The sequence below is a fragment of the Talpa europaea genome, assembly GCF_964194135.1.
Source record: "Talpa europaea genome assembly, chromosome: 14".
NCBI lineage: Eukaryota > Metazoa > Chordata > Mammalia > Eulipotyphla > Talpidae > Talpa > Talpa europaea.
In genome coordinates, this window is record NC_140082.1 from 76,400,217 (window position 1) to 76,417,209 (window position 16,993).

Sequence of the window (16,993 nt, forward strand, 5' to 3'; positions counted from 1 at the left end):
ATGTCTGTGAATCTCTGCATGGGAGAGCCCTCTCCCTGTCCACACAGGGATGTTTACAGTGCCCATTCCCTAGGGCCTAAAGACCTCCTTTCCGACCGCTGTGTCCTCTCCTGCCCGTCCATGGACTTGGTGACTTGTCTGTTAGACTTTCGGCTCAATCTGGCCTCCAATAGAAGCATAGTCCCTCGCCTTGCAGCGTCACTTGCAGCGTGCGCGCAGCTGAGTGCCTTAGGTATGTGGCACCTTTTTTGCTTATATCTCTCTTATTTGTTGGGAAAATTGGTCAAGCTTCTGATGTTTTCTATCTGCCCATTTCAGCTGCCAGTCACAGAATGTGGGCCCTTCAAAGGCTGAGGAAGTTGCTTACCACTGAATTTGGGCAATCAATCAACATAAACAGGCTACTTGGTGATACTGATGGGGAAACACGAGCTTTGGTACGGAACTTTACTGTTTCTAGATGTTTGGCCCTTTGGGAATAAAATGTAATAATTGGAACCAGTAATTTAAATACTGAAAGGAGTTTTGAAATTTCACTTAAGAAGAAGGTTGCCTTTGTCACATCAGTCCTCCTTTGCTCCACATACTGAGTCCAGACTGAACTCTATTTTAGAAATAATAAAGTGTCGATGGCTCTGAGCATAGGCTGTCTGCTGAACTCATCACATCCCATAGGCCCCTGAGCCTAACGCTAGAAGAGGTGGAGCTCTAGGCCAGAAAGGGACTGGTCCCTAGGAGTGGCCCTACTGAAAGCGAGACCAAACATATAGGAGGTGAATTTTCAAACTCCCATTTTTTATTTTAGGTTTGTTATGCTCTTTTAGCTTTTTTCATATTGGAGTATCATCATGTATTACTTTAGAGAGAATAGTATAAATGTAATAAAACCTTTGACTCATTAAAACAAAACACTCAAATCCCCAACAGTTTGGATCCTTGTGATTTTGGTTTTTTTTTTTTTTTTTTTTTTTTTTTAGAGTTTTACAGGCAGTGCTCTTGCTGCTTTGGTGAAAGGCCTTCCAGAAGCTTTGCAAAGACAGTTTGAATATGAAGATCCTATCGTGAGAGGTGGCAAACAGCTGCTCCATAGCCCATTCTTTAAGGTAATACTTGGCATGATGGGGGCTGACTGTGGGGGGTGGGTCACAGAGCTAGTGTGTGCAGCGCCTTTGTTTCAGGCCTCGAGGGCAGGTGTAGATACTGCTGATGTGGAATGTAGAAAATTTCCAGAAAGGCCCATGTGATTTATGCCCTTGTAAGTTAAATAATAACAAGTTTTGAGAGGGGTCTCCTTGTTAGTTGGCCTAAGTGTTGGCTCAGTTGAGGACCTGAGGTCCTGTGTAGCAGATGCATCACTATTTGCTGAGTAGAAATTATCCACATCACTGGTGATGACAAAACACTTGCCAGGGGTGACAGCCTAGAACAAGGAGCTCCTGAATGAGGACCTTTAGAGGCCTTGTGTCTTTGGCACAAAGTGTTGGTGAAGTAGAGCATTCACTATATTTCTCAGTGTCCCTGTGTTTCGTTTCTGATGGATGCAGGTACTGGTAGCTCTTGCTTGCGACCTGGAGCTAGACACTCTCCCTTGCTGTGCTGAGACACACAAGTGGGCTTGGTTCCGAAGGTACTGCATGGCCTCCCGTGTGGCTGTGGCCCTGGACAAGAGAACACCATTGCCCCGCCTGTTTCTCGATGAGGTATTATACCTGGTTTTGGAATCATTTTGGAAATGCAAAAAAAATTCAGCTTTAGTTAAAAGAAAAAAATGCTAGTATTATGAGACGCAGAAGCATTCATCTTGCCAAGCAATACCATAAAGTAACTCCCTCCCCCTTTTTCTTTTATTAAGAAGCATTTTATGGACCCAGTAGAGCGGGAATTCTCATTGAGCATCTCACGTACATCTCCCCTTTCTCCTGACATATTACACAAATGTGTTACAAAGAGATTTTCAGCTTCTGACTGGGGACAGACCAAGGGCCTTCCATGTGGCCTGGGCACTTGCTCTCAGAGGTGCTTTGTGTTTGCTGCCGTGCCCTTGGATGATAGTACCAAGCCAGGCTGGGCAGCTGCCCTTCCCCTCACAGACACACTCTGCAGGCTGTACTTCCAGGGAGCAAAGTGAAGTAGGTGAGAAGACCAGTGAAAAATGAGTAAATGGGCACTGAGCATTTCAGCTAAAGTTTACTTTTTAGTAAACTGAAGATTCAGTGATACTACCTCAACATTTTTAAATTTCTTAGACTTGATAAAATCACATTGGCTTTGCTTGTTAGCCATAAAATCATGATCTTGGCATTCCTTGTAATCCCAGATGGGGATTCCTCCTGTCTTCTTAATGTTACATATTTTATTCTTGAGATGTGTGTTTGACGTATAGTCATAATATTATCTAGGTGGCTAAGAAAATTCGTGAATTAATGGCAGACAGTGAAAACATGGATGTTCTCCATGAGAACCACGACATTTTTAAAAGAGAACAAGATGAGCAGCTGGTGCAGTGGATGAACAGGTAATTACATCAGAAACAAGACATAACGTTTGTGAGAGAGAAAGGCGGCTCATGTGCAGTTCTCTCCCATGTCACTTGTTGGCTTGATGTTTGTTGTAGGCGACCAGATGACTGGACTCTCTCTGCCGGCGGTAGTGGAACAATCTATGGATGGGGACATAATCATAGAGGGCAGCTGGGGGGCATCGAAGGTGCGAAAGTTAAAGTCCCCACTCCGTGTGAAGCCCTGGCTACTCTCAGACCCGTGCAGTTAATTGGAGGCGAGCAGACGCTCTTCGCAGTGACAGCCGATGGGAAGGTAATGGTGCATCTTGTGTGTCCTGTGACCTGCAGACTGAGAGTCAGCTGTCACCATAGAGGGGCATTGCTAGGCTCGTGGGATGAGGAAGGATTCTGCTGAAACAGCATGATCTCAAGATCAGTAGTGCTTGTGCTTTGTTGGAACCAGTTAGAGGTCTGAAGTATTTCTGTAGGATCTTGAGATATGTTTTATGTGGTGTTTATATGGTGTATGTTTTATGGCTTTTACAGTTTTTTATTTGGAAATGCAACCGACTGTGTAACTGTATTGCAATTGTTTGCATACCAGTGTTAGATATTTTTTATTGTTGTCTGCTATCAGTGCTATCTTTTAAAACAAAACTGCTGGTGTGTTTATATCTGGTTACGATATTCTATTTTATGTATCTCAAGCTTTTTTTTTTTACTTCATAGAGAGCCATAATCTGTGAATAGATTTTATTCTCTCCTTTCCATTCACTTCTTTCATTCCTCTCCTCCCCCCATTTGTGTGGGAGACAGGGAACTCACCTCCACACATGGGTGTCACAATATTGAACAGGAGTGGTGATGGTAGGGCCTGATTTTGTCTTGGTCCAGAAAGACTGATTAAACATGTCACACTCTTCCTGTGGGGTTTTGGTAGATACCCTTTGTCAGATTGTGAAAATTCTCTTTATGAATGGGTACTGATTTTTGTTAAACACACTTTCTGCATTAAAAGAAAATATTCTTTGGATATTTTCCCCTTTAAGTGGATTAATATAGTGAATGGATTAATTAGTTCTGTTATATTAAACATTCTCACATTATTTGAAGAAACTCAACTTGGTCAGGATACATTTTAGATTTTTGTAGTTTGTGTTTGTTTTGTTTGGGGTTTTGGGGAGATCCGGGATTCTTGAGTGTGCTCCTTCTGGAATTCCTTGTCTGTTTGGTACAATATTAGTTTTCTGTTGAACCTAAAACATACACATGTATTAACTGGCCATTTCTTTGAACCATTGACTTAGCTGGTTCCTCCACTCCAGAATCTTCCATCAGGCTATAATCATCTGCAGTCTCTGCTGGGGAGGATTTGATTCCTCCTGAACTGTTGACTGAGGCTGCCTTCAGTCTTTTGTCAGGATAAGTAAGGGAGAAGGCAAGAGAGTGATAGCAAGGCAGAAGTCACAGCGTGTGACCTAATGCAGAAGTCACAGTCCACCCCTATTGCCAAATTCCATTCATTAAAGCCAGTCACAAGGTCTCATCCATGTTTAAAAAATTACACCGGCGCCTTTGACAACTGAGGTATTTTTTAGAGCTTTGATAAAGTACAAATAAAGTCTTAAACATTCTTGTGATTTTTAATTTTAAATGTAATTTCTCTGTAATGAGAATGTCTAGAGCACTGATTGGGTTTATTAATTATTCAAATATAGGAGTACTTAGAACAAAATCTGATGTCTGCATTACTTTCTCTCGTCTTAGCTGTATGCCACGGGGTATGGTGCTGGTGGCAGACTCGGAATTGGAGGGACAGAGTCGGTGTCTACCCCAACGTTACTTGAGTCCATACAGCATGTGTTTATTAAGAAAGTAGCTGTGAACTCAGGAGGGAAACACTGTCTTGCCCTCTCTTCAGAAGGAGAAGTTTACTCTTGGGGTGAGGCTGAAGATGGGAAGCTGGGGCATGGCAACAGAAGGTATTATGTGCTAACATCATTTTCAGTGTTATGTTTTCCTTTTTCATTTGTTTTAATGCTGGTATAGTGTATTGGCATTTTATTTTCAGCGCAACATTCATAATAGATTATTCAAATTAAATGTTAATGACTCACTTGCCAGAAATAAGTTTATGTGCCCCTATGTGGGTTTGCCTACATGACCCCTTGTTGGGAAAAAAAATCAATTTTGAGTTTTTGATTTCTTACCATGTTGATTTCTAAGTGCTAAGTATGATAAGCTTCCTTTGTTTCTCTCCTCTGAGTCCCTTCCCTCTGATCCTTAGTCATCTACTGAATCACATTTGGCATTTTGAAAGCACACAATACTAAAACTATCAACACCGAGGAAATGACAGGAGTGAGGAAGACACAAGAATGACGGTTTTTTAAACAAAGCCACCAAACTTTGTTTTTAAACCAAACTAGTTCGAAAAACATAATTTTTAGAAATCAATGAGAACTCCCTCCAAGTTAGAGTAACTGGAACATTCCTATCTGAAATAACAGGAGCACCAGACCAAATACAGCGCAGTAGCGCCAAAGACATGGGCAGTAAAGTACTTATAGTGTTCCCTGAGAAATGGGAAACAAACGAGGTGCGTTGGAAAGATTGCTCCACCTTGCTGCCTGTGGAAAGCTTCCAGATGGGGGCACATTTCCAATATGTGCAACTTAGAAAAGTATGCAAAAATGATTTATTGGAGAAAAGGTTGTCTTTTTAACAAATGGTTTTGAATAATTGGTTAGTGGCATGGAAGCAGTAAACTTAAATTCTTTTCTAGCACATTTAAATTAACTCAAAATTCGTAGTCATAAATTAAAATCTCAAACTAAAAACTTCTAGAAGAAACTGAGTGAAGACTTTTGTAACCTTAGGTCATGCATAGATTTGAAGATAGCACTCCAAAAACATGATCCGTTAAAGAAAAACATGATAAATTGGACTTCAAAAAATTGTTAACTTCTTTGAAAAACACTTAAGAGATTGAAAAGACATGCTACAGACTGGGAAAGTGTATTTACAAACCAGATGTCTCACTAAAGTCTTATATCCAAAATCGTTATAAAGAGCTTTCGCAACTCAATAATTATTAAGTTGACATTGATACAGTAAAACCCCTTAAATGACATGCTGATTTATGGCAAGCCAGGCAGCTGGCTTCTGTAGAGGACCTGACAGTAATAAGGATTAGGCTTTGCTAGCCACATACGTCTCTGTTGATATGCCTCTTTTTTTTTTTTTTAAAAAAAAAAAAAACAACCTTTGAAACTGTAGAATCCTATTCGCAGCTCACTAGTCTTTGAGAAACAGGCCTTGGGCCAGACGTGGTCCACATATGGACAGTGTCTGCTAGCCCTGATTTAGACTGGGCATCAGCTCTGTGGCAGTAGGGCAACTTGTGGAAAGGGAGGTGGGTAAGAAGTTATGAAATCTTGAGTTCAGGTGTGAATGGTTATTCTTGATTGATTTAACAGTTGAGTCAAAGGATATAGATTGAGAGGCATGAATTGAATAAGTGAGGAGCAAACCCAGAGTTTGGTATTTAATACTTTAAAAGTATTTAAGAATAAAACTATGATGGTGGTGGGTGTGATAGAGTGACATACATCTGAGGAGTTGTGAACCTGTTCCCTTAAATCATACACAGTGTTATAAACCAGTGTTGTCACTGTAAAAAATAATAATAAAATAAAGAAAGAAAAACAACAACTGTATTTTAGTTACATTTTATCACCTCTTTTGCAGTCCGTGCGACCGCCCCCGTGTCATTGAGTCACTGAGAGGAATCGAGGTGGTGGATGTTGCTGCCGGCGGAGCCCACAGTGCCTGCGTCACCGCAGCTGGGGACCTCTACACCTGGGGCAAGGGCCGGTATGGCCGCCTGGGGCATAGCGACAGTGAGGATCAGTTAAAGCCAAAGCTGGTGAGAAGGCACCAGAGAAGGTGCTGGAGCCTGGCGTGGCTTCCTACCCCTGGGAGGGTGGGCGCAACTTGGCATTGTCATAATTTTTAAAGCCAAAAATATTTCCTGTCATAGCCTCATGATTTACAAGTATGTTTTATTTGGGTGGAAATAAAATCCATTGGCATGGATTCCATGGATCATTTAAAGAGAGCAGTATTTGAAATATGTTTTTATTCATATTAGTAAATATTACATGACATCTTTTTAAAATTTCTTGGTTTCAGAAGGGCCTGTAGTGTTGGGGGTGAGGCGATGGTGTGAATAGGCAGCTTTCCTAATGGCTTATTGTGGACACTGGCACCTGCTTCCTGCAGTGCAGGTGTGTTCACAGTCTTCCCTCCTTACCTGAGGGGGAGCGCGTCCATGACCCCCAGCAGATGCCTGGCACCTTGGATAGTACTGAACCTGACATGTGCTGTATATGCTGTTCCCCTGTGCACACATTCTATGATAAATGCTAATTCATAAGTTAGGCACAGGAAGACATTAATAGCAATAGCTAATAATGAAATAGAACAATTATAACTACATACTACAAAAAGAAGTCATGTGATTGTGGCATCTCTAAATATCTTCCTTTGCATAATATTTTTGGACTGTGGTTGATTGAGAGTAAGTGAAACCAAGGGCAATGGGTGGAGGGGGGTACTATAATTCAAATAGATGAAAGTATTTGTCTTAGGGGATTATTAAAATTCCCTGTCCTTTGTAGAGGTTTAAAATAGGCACTGGGCCTCCCTGGTGGTGCAAGTGGTTGAGCACCGCTCTGTGAAGCTGTCCGCAGCCGCTGCAGCACGGGTTTGATCCTGGCCGGCCAGGGAGATACCCACATGGTGTGGCAGACCTCTCCTGTCTCGCCTGCTGCTCCCCTCAGCAGTGTGTTTCATCATTCTGCCTGTTCTGCTCCCCGCTCTGTCTCTGGTGAACCCTCTCACCCTCCCGTGCATCTGGCCTGTATCCCGGTTCTTGTAGAAAATAAATAAATCTTTAAATAAATAAATGAAATAAAATAGGCACCCATGCACAAAAAGTATCCTAGCTCTTTCAAACCTTCTTTTGGTAAACCGCCTTCTGTGCTGCCAGGTGACCCATGACCTCTCCTCTGTAGGTGGAGGCGCTGCAGGGCCACCGTGTCATCGACGTGGCCTGTGGCAGTGGAGATGCCCAGACCCTCTGTCTCACCGACGATGACACCGTCTGGTCCTGGGGAGATGGGGACTATGGCAAGCTTGGCAGAGGGGGCAGCGACGGCTGCAAAGTGCCCATGAAGGTATTTGTCTGCTCTGTGGGAGAAGGCGCTTTTCCTGGTGGGCCCGGAACCCGTGGGGGCTGGGGCTCAGGGCACCATCCACAGAGCAGGGGGTCCTCTCAGACTGCCCCCCCCCCCCCACACTTCTCAGTCGGGGTCTTTATCTTCACAGGAAGTATGATGGGTAATTGGGCAAAAGGTGAGCAAAAGTTCCAAAGGTATTAAGATACCTGAGGGCTGTTTGTGTTCTCTGGGGAAATTATATAATCCTGTGGGGTGCCACTGAGCCTGTGGTTTTATTTAGTATGTAGACCATTAGAAGGAAAGGATAATGAGTCATTCACACCTTTTTAGTTTATAGAGAGGTCTGTGGCTCTGAAACGAAGTGGTGCTTGCTGAAAGGGTTGCATGTGGCTTAGCCAGATGCCGTGTTAAGTGGACATCCCTGGAGAAGTCACAGAAAGAGGCTTCAGGGATCAGATTGCTTTGCTCTGCACGAGCTCCTGCTGCTGGGCCGTTTCTTAACTGCCTTTGTAAACGGGCATTTGGCCAAAGTTAAGTTCATTGATGTGTCCAGAGCACGTGCTGACTGCTTAGTGAACTGCAGTGTGTGAACACCACTTGGCTGTTTAGCTGAGGTGCTTTGCTGTGGACCTGGAAGCCAGTCTTATTGGGGCTCAGGAACTACACATGCAGAATAGAGGCCCATACAGTGCACAGGCAGCCCTGGGAATTGGTGAGCCGCCAAGGCCCCTCATATAGGACAAGAGTGTGAGCCTGAGCTGCTTTGCTCTTCTTCCCAGAGCTGTGCTGCTATTTAAGTTTAAATTTAAATCACTTAAGGGCAAAACTAAGTGTGCTCCCTCACAGGCACTGGCACATTATCAGTACACGTGTAGCTGGTGTCCAGGAAGTGTGGGCACAGCTCTGGCAGAGGGGACCGGTCTGGGGGCACTGCAGCCCTGCTCCCTGGGCAGGAGCTGCCCTCATTCTGCTCAGGCTGCTTTGGCCGGGGACTGCTAGGAAGCCAGGGGCCCATGTGCCTCCTTGTCATTACCTCTTGCTCTTTTCCCCTTACAGGCGGGAGGTGTTTTAACCATGTTAAGGGTTCTTTGGGGTTTCTGTATTTATGAAAACATTGTTGAGTGAAGAAGTTTGTAGACAAAGGCACCTTCAGGATTAGAATTTGGGCAGTGAGGGCATGAAAGTTATTACTGATGTGATCACGACAGGTTTGCCATGAAGCACATACTAAGAGAATCACTTGTTTTAATCAGTTTAAATTTAAAACAAATATAAGAACTTAAGTCTTAGGACAGCCATAGGTAGTAAGAACATACCTTGCTGGGAAAGGAACACCCATGACTAATGAAGTGAACCCTATAGGGACCCCCCAGTGCTGGCTATGAGGGGTCTGAACCCTGGTGCATATAGGGGTGGAGGTGAGTCGTATTTATTTGGATTAATCCCGGAACCCTGGTCCTCTTGGCTATCCCTCCCCTGTTTGCCTGCTGCTCTTCCTCTATTGCCCTCAGGGAACTGAGGAGGCTGGAAGGCTTGCTGGAGAATGGGACTCCCAAGAGACGTGGATGATGGGAAAAACTATCAGTCTTCAGCTGTGAATTTCCAGTGACCTGCCTGGGCCTCAGGGCCTGGGGGCCTGCCTTCCTGGCCACGCTTCACTCCTGTGCCTCAGAGCCAGGTGTCTTGTTCCTCCTGTCAACACTGAGCGGGGTTTTGAGTTGTGCTGTATAGTCCACACGGGTCAGGGCTTCCAGTTCTTTATTAGATGGGTTCAGTCTCTGTGGTTGCAGCAAAACCTTGGTGAGTTCAATCTAACTGAGCCTTTTCCTTCCAGATCGACTCTCTCACAGGCCTCGGAGTGGTTAAGGTGGAATGTGGATCCCAGTTTTCTGTCGCCCTTACCAAATCTGGCACTGTTTATACCTGGTATGCAAGACCCTGCTGGTTTACTTCCTCCAAAACCAGATTGTTAATTGAAGTTATATTAACTGTCTTTTCTTAGATGGAAATATAAGTTGTGTGGTGGGCTGTGGTTCGTGTCCTGAAGTGGTGCTTGTGGCTCGAGGATGGGACGGGGTGGTATGGAGCTGACCTTGTACTTGTAAGTTCCATGTTTCCTTGTATGCAGGGGCAAAGGTGATTATCACAGACTGGGCCATGGATCCGACGATCATGTCAGAAGACCTCGGCAGGTCCAAGGGCTGCAGGGGAAGAAAGTCATTGCCATTGCCACTGGCTCCCTGCACTGCGTGTGCTGCAGTGAGGATGGTAGGTGTGAGGCCTGGCGTGGCAACACGAGGGCTTTAAATCCAGAGGTCTGCTCAGGGATAACATAGGCAGCTGTGAGGAGGGAGCAGCAGCGATCTGAGGAATGCATCAGACTAAGCACCCCACCCCCACCCAGTGTGTTAAATGTGTCCCGTCGGGCTCCGCTGGGAAGGGGCCTCTAGAATTTTGCGCCTGCTCTCCTGTAGTCATCACTCTGCTTTTTCCCTTTGCTGATGCTACGACAGGGCCATAGTTCTGAGTGCGGTACGTGCTGACTCCTGGGAGTTCCAGTGAATCATCACACCTGTGGATAGTCCCAGGGACCCCAACACAATGGCAAAGAAGGGACTTAACAGGAGAAAAATTAAAGTTGTTAATTTACTAACTTTACAGTATGGAAATGATTCTGGATTACTTTGTGGGCCAGTATAGTCACACAAACCCCTCAAAACAGAAGAGGCAGGTGTGCCAGAGAGGTGACAGAGGAGGCAGGTGAGATTTTTGAAGTGAGGGTTTCACCTGCCATTGCCGGCTTTGGAGGTGGAGGCAAGTAGCCGGAGAATGCAGGCGGCCCCTGGAGGCTGGGGTGGCTGTCCGCTAACAGTCGGCAAGGACGCGGGATGTCAGTCTTACTGAGAACTGAATTCTGCCAACAGCCGGAATGAGCCAGGGGAACAGGGCCTCCATGAAGGCATGTAGTCTGGTGACACTTGGCCTGAACCCCTTCCTGCGGAACTGAAGATAATGCCTGGGAGTTACTCCCACCTGGAGGGGAGGATGTTTCGCACACACACACACACACCAGGAAGTTCTCATATACCAGACTGTCTGGGAATTAGCTCTGTTCTGACACACTCGACCCAGGGAGAGCGTCAGGTTCCACAGATTAAGGATTCAGTCCCACAAGAGTGTTCCCACCTCACCCGCCCCATCGGACACCAGCTGCAAGCCTTCAGTGTGTGTGTGTCTGGTGTTCCTCTTTCTCAGTGCCTATTTTATTCTCACCAAATATTTAATTTATTTGTTTACAACTGTGTGGCTCTCATGGTTTCCTAATTCAGTCAGTAAGTTATATGTAATCTCTCGCTGTTACTTCCATGCTTTCAAATTTTGTCCTGCTTGGCTAGCTTTAGCTCCTGAGGAGTCCTCATCACTCACTGAGTCCTTCCTCGCTTTCTGACACACTCCGTCCCCATCTTGACCTTTCCTGCCCCAAGCCTAGGATTGACTTTTTAGGAGCCTGGTGTCTCCAGAGGAGAACGGGATTTAGAAGACAAGCCCTTCGGTGGGTTCATTGCTGCTGGCCTGTTGCTCTTCCTGGGACCTCCCAGTGGGTAGAACTACAGAGAGTATGTGTGTAAATCACATGCACAATTACTTCTGTGTTTGTTTCTGTATCTCTGTATGGGTACTGGAAACCATGTGTCCAGTTCTGTACCGAAGGCTTCTTTCTGATTTTCCTTTCCACACTCGTGGTTCCTTTCTCTGGATCCCAATGTCCCTAGTCTGATTCCAGTACTGAGTCTCCGCGGGTGGCCATTGTCTCATCGTCGCCTTTGCCTCTCCCCGAGTGGCTTCTCCTCACCCCACTTGGGTGTGACTGCCCACTCTAGGCTGCCCTCACACGTGGGTGTGTAGTCTTCCTGTGTGGGCTAACTTCCCCCTACCTGCCACCCCATGTGGAAGCCCTGGTCCCTCGGGACTGTGGTCCCCTGAACCTAGCTGCACCTCTGCAGAGAGGTCTTTCTCTTCTTACTCTTGCTCTGATACCACCCAGTGGCTTCCGGGCTTAGCTGTCAAGGGCAGGACGGGGCAGGACACAAGCACAGTGCCCTTGGTTAGCCTTCATTTTACAGAGCCGTGCTGTGTCTGTGTGACACCCTGAAGAGCGTGTGATGACAGTTCCAGAAAACCTCATTTCTGTTCTAGGCACTGAGTGGCCTTACCCTTAGAAAATTTTATGGTGTCATTTCATGCTTAGGGTCCAGGATGGCACACAAGAGGAATGATTTTTCTCATCAGTGATGACTCTCGTGTTCAGCATATGAATGTAGGAAGAACTACATGTTTCTTTAAAAAACATGGATTTTGTTTAGCTAAAAATTTACCTTTTCCATTTTTCATACAGAATCAATTTGGGTTGTTAAGGATATGACCACCTGTTTTAAAGTTTATTCTGATTAAGACTCTTGAAGGTACATGCTTAGTCCTCTGAACCATCACTGTTGAATTTTTAAGATCAGACAGTCTCGTGCATCACTTGAAAAGGCACGTTGGCCTGCCCGAACTGTCTGGAGTTAGGGAAGTGGTGCCTCTGAAGGTGGTGATTCGAGATGCGTCAGTCAGACATGAGGTTGACTTTCAGGCAGTTACTGCTGACACCCAGTGGTGATTGTGGTGGAAGAAGGTGGTGGTGTTTTCATTGGCCCTAGTATGTGAGTCCTTACTCTAAATTAACTTCATTTAGGTGAAGTTTATACATGGGGTGACAATGATGAAGGGCAACTGGGAGATGGAACAACAAACGCCATCCAGAGGCCTCGGTTGGTAGCTGCCCTTCAGGGTAAGAAGGTCAACCGTGTGGCCTGCGGCTCAGCACACACCCTGGCGTGGTCTACCAGCAAGCCTGCCAGCGCTGGAAAGCTCCCTGCACAGGTCAGTACTGGTTGAACCAGTGGGCCAGGAGGTGTGCAAGTTGTGACAAAGTTACTGTTTGTGTATTAAGTTGTGCATGTACTACCACATTGTTCCATGATATTCTTACCAAGACATTCCATTGAAAATAACCTTGACATTCACACCAACCAGTATTCTGTGTCTGTCATTCTGTGTGTGTATGTATGTATGTGTAACCTGCATTCAAGGTCTTATAAATGATACAAAGCCCTTCTGATAGTGTAGGCCCTCACATGTTCCTTTAAATATATTTCTGTGTAATTTTTTAGCATTCTCCTTGATCTTTACATTACTTGGTTCAAGTAGTCAAACCAGACAGAATATTGTACTAGAAACAATGTGGTTTTCAGGCCAAAGTCAGAAGGCATATATATGCTTCTCTGTTTTAAAAAGAATATATTTTCAAGCTCCAGCCACAAACCATGGCTTCTCTGGACATTTGACACCCAAGTTGACATCACATGGTTTCAATGTTTCAGGTGCCCATGGAGTACAATCACTTGCAGGAAATCCCCATCATTGCTCTGCGCAACCGGCTACTGCTGCTGCACCACATCTCTGAGCTCTTCTGCCCTTGCATCCCCATGTTCGATTTGGAGGGTTCTCTTGACGAGACTGGACTCGGGCCGTCCGTGGGGTTTGATACTCTACGAGGAATTCTGATATCCCAGGGAAAGGTATTGTTGCAGCAATCCTTACTGTTGGTGAAACTTATATTTCCAGTGTGCTTCAGTGGACAAAAATTCCTCACTGGGAATGTAGAGAATGTAACTTGTTCAGCAAGTGTTTACTGAGCACCTACTATGTGACATACTCTGCCTTGGGTGCTTTGAATGAATCAGTGAAAATCAGACAAAATTCTCCTTTGTCTCTCATTGCATTTCCCTGGTAATCTCTGCCTCCCACTTCCTCTGAAGTGTGAGGGATTCACAAAACTAAGCCTCTATTCTTGTGATGCCCTTTGCTTGCCTGGTTTGGAGGCTCCACGGTAAATGCCCACCAGCAGTAGAAGGAAAGAAAAACATTGTAATCATTTCTTCCCCAGTGATGTCCAGCAGAGGGTGCCAGAAGGTACCTGTGACTTAGCAGTTCTAGGATATGCAGTGTTTCTTAGTGGAAGCATAGTTGAGCAGGCTGTGAATAATCATGAATGAGGACATCTGAAACCTCCCGGGCAGGTTTTGGCCCCTTAACATTTATAATAATTTGAGCTTTCTAGAAATGGAATGCCTAATTCAAGAGTAGGAGTTTCCTTTCACTGGAAGACATTATGTTGCAAGCAGCTTGACAAGATATTCTAGAACTTGTAGGGTGGAAAAAAGCAGGGAGCCTGTGTTGGGGACTCCTAACCCCAGAGAGTGTGATTCTGTGACTTTTGTTATCAAAGATTATGATCTGTTCTTGGGGTTCTGTCCAAACAGACTTTGTTTCCACTTAATTGAGGGAAACCACACACATTTTGTTTTAATGTGTGAGAGCACATGGACGGTGATAGGACTGTTAATAAGATCCTCTCTCTATAGTGGGGAGCAAGAAAGAACTGTGGGTATGTAAAATTGTTATGGAATGTAATTTCAACAGTTTTTCTTTTCTTTTTTTATTTTTTAAAAGATTTATTTATTTATTTATTTATGCAAGCACTGGGTACAGTCAGAAGCGCGGGAGGGTGAGAGAATTCACCAGAGCCAGAGCGGGGAGCAGAGCAGGCAGAAGGACCGAAGTACACTGCTGAGGGGAGCAGTGGGCATGGCAGGAGAGGTCTGCACACCATGCGGGGCCCTCGCCGGTGGCCGGGGATTGAACCGGCGCTGCAGAGGCTACGGGCAGCTTCGCAGCCCAGTGCTCAACCGCTGCGCCACCAGGGGGGGCCCTCAACAGTTTTTCAATAATAAAAATTATCACACTTGATTACTTCAACATCTGTGTTATCCCTCAAAGTGGAGGTGATGATTGGCAGTGAGGGGGAGAGAGCCTTTCCCTGTAGGAAGAAAGCAGAGTGAGAGACAGGACAGAGTATCCTGCAGATTGAGTGTGGGGCAGACAGTAGGAACCCAGTGAGGCAGTAGGGCATCTTCAGCTGGAGGAAATGAGCAGTTCCCCTCTCTTCTTCCAGGCAGGAAAGGATTAGCCCCTGCCGGGAAATTTGGGGAGTGGGTCTTGTTGGTGACAGTGGCGAGTCAAGAGCAGGATCGCTTCAGAACATCCAGAGAGAAAGTGCCCAAAGTTACACATGGGATTGAAGTTCTGTACCAGGATTTGTAGAGAATCCTAACTGTAGGATAATTTAATAGGCTCTGAATAATCATTAATAAGGGCATCTGAATGGGCCCAGAGGGCAGGCCAGGTGAAGCCATTCAGAGGAAGAGGGGACTGAAGCCACCTGGTCTCTGGGCTGAGTAGTTAGGAAGTCAGAGATTAGGTGGGGTGCAGAGGCAGAGTTAACTGGTGGGTACTGTACAGGGGAGAATGGTGACGGCTGCCTTCTGCAGGGCCTGCCCCAGGGCCCTCATTGCATCCCTTTCTACCTTTGGGACTGTGTCCTTGGGCTTCCTGGGCCCTTGCCCTCCTGCCTTGGGAGATTGGAGGAGCCGAGGCCCTGCCGTGGGTCCCTCGTGCTCCCCCAGGATTCCGTTGCTGGGAGAGGGCATAGTTGTCCATGGGTGGGGTCCTGGGATTCCCTCTGATCATGCCTCCGAGTGTCTCTTGAGTCTCCCTTCCTTCTGTCTAAATGGCTGCTCCCTGTGGCCATGTCTGTATGAGTGTGGCTGGCCTGCCTCTCCCTGGGGAACACTGGGCCCACTCCTTTTCCTGCCATCTCTGCCTAGGTGTTCAAGCTTCCGCTCAGGGTGCCAGTGTGTTCCCCCCTTTGGCCTTCCCATCCCCATCCTGGCTCTCTCCCCTGCTTTGTGGCTCTGCAGTTAGTGTCTCTGTCAGGATGGCAACACTGAGGCCTAGTGTTTGAGACCAGTCCTGCCACTAGTGGACTTCAGTTTGGCTGGGAAGCCTTGGTTCTCATTGATCCTCAGAGCCTGACGTGAGACTTGAGTCAGTGCAGGTGCTCCACAGGCTCCGGCCTCCCTTCTCTGCTCAGAATGTGGGCTCCTTCTGCCTCCAGCCAGTTTGTGCTCTCTGAGGCCGCTCCCCCTTAGCCTGGCACTTGAAAGAGTTTGCAGCCTGAAAGAGTTTGCAGTTATCTGCTTGTAAGAAAATCTGACTTCTGGGAACAGAAGATGTTAAACAAAAACTATGACATGATTTGTCCTTGAGTAACACTTTCATCAGATTCTGAGTTTTTTTTTTTAAGATTTATTATTTATGCATACAAGAACTGGGGTACAGGCCAGAGGTGTGGGGAGTGGGAGGATTCACCAGAGAGTGGGGAACAGAACAGGCAGATTGACCGAACACACTGCTGAGGGGAGCAGTGGGCGAGACAGGAGAGGTCTGCTGTACCATGTGGGTTGCTCGCTGCCCAGGGATCGAACTCATGCTGTAGTGGCTGCACCACCAGGGAGGCCCCAGATTCTGAGTTTTATCTGTCATGTTTTAGGAGGCAGCTTTCCGAAAAGTAGTACAAGCAACCATGGTGCGAGATCGCCAGCACGGTCCTGTGGTGGAGCTGAACCGGATCCAGGTAACACGTGGAAAATGTGTTCTGTGTTTGGAGGGGCTGGTTTCCAGGTTGAGTGTCGTCCTCAAGCAGAGGGAGGAGTTCTGGGGCCAGATCCCTCCTGTGTCACCTGGGTGCCTGTCCTGTGGTATCGAGGTGTTCGGCAGGAATGTGTGTTCCTTTCTTTATAACAGAAGTCAGACGTTGCAGATAGCCCAGAAGTAAAAAGACAGGGAAAAAAGGGAAAAGTAAAACTGACATCACACCCACCATAGCTGCTGCTGGCACTGGGGACTCTGAGTGCTTTGGTTAGAACCCAAACTGGCCGGCTCTCTTGACTGGCTGGACTTTCCCTTCGCGTGGTGAGCAACGCCCGGCCATACCACAGGACCGTGGGCTGCTTGTGTTTCCCAACCACTCCACTTTTCTCTGTCAGAGTCCTCTGCTGGGGTTTGGGGGTTGCCCCTTTTTTGGGTAACAGCAGGGCCTCTCAGCACAGCCCTGGGTCTGGGTGGCCTTCAGCGGTCCCCTTGGGCTGAGTCAGGTCTCAGTGCACAGTCCCTGCTCGGCCCGCCCCGTCCTCCTCTGCTCGGGAGCTTTCTGCGCCAGTTTAATGGTGAGAATCACTAATGCTGTCTCAGAGATAATGGAAGTGAGAAGGAGACCATCTCTGGATGTGTGCCGCTGCCAAGGGTG

General features: G+C 46.4%; 1 protein-coding gene across 1 annotated transcript in view; it reads left to right on the forward strand.

Annotated features, from left to right (window-relative positions):
- The window catches only part of HERC2 (HECT and RLD domain containing E3 ubiquitin protein ligase 2), a gene marked incomplete at both ends in the record, with an annotated part of 160,691 nt that overhangs the window by 136,083 nt on the left and 7,615 nt on the right, over window positions 1–16,993 (forward strand). The window contains 14 exons of the mRNA XM_084253432.1: window positions 74–232; window positions 319–437; window positions 978–1,103; window positions 1,545–1,700; window positions 2,400–2,515; window positions 2,615–2,813; window positions 4,268–4,482; window positions 6,251–6,428; window positions 7,579–7,740; window positions 9,578–9,669; window positions 9,872–10,011; window positions 12,479–12,666; window positions 13,167–13,364; window positions 16,238–16,321. Coding sequence (XP_084109558.1) covers window positions 74–232; window positions 319–437; window positions 978–1,103; window positions 1,545–1,700; window positions 2,400–2,515; window positions 2,615–2,813; window positions 4,268–4,482; window positions 6,251–6,428; window positions 7,579–7,740; window positions 9,578–9,669; window positions 9,872–10,011; window positions 12,479–12,666; window positions 13,167–13,364; window positions 16,238–16,321 — 2,132 coding nt within the window. The remainder of the gene's footprint in view (window positions 1–73; window positions 233–318; window positions 438–977; window positions 1,104–1,544; window positions 1,701–2,399; window positions 2,516–2,614; window positions 2,814–4,267; window positions 4,483–6,250; window positions 6,429–7,578; window positions 7,741–9,577; window positions 9,670–9,871; window positions 10,012–12,478; window positions 12,667–13,166; window positions 13,365–16,237; window positions 16,322–16,993) is intronic.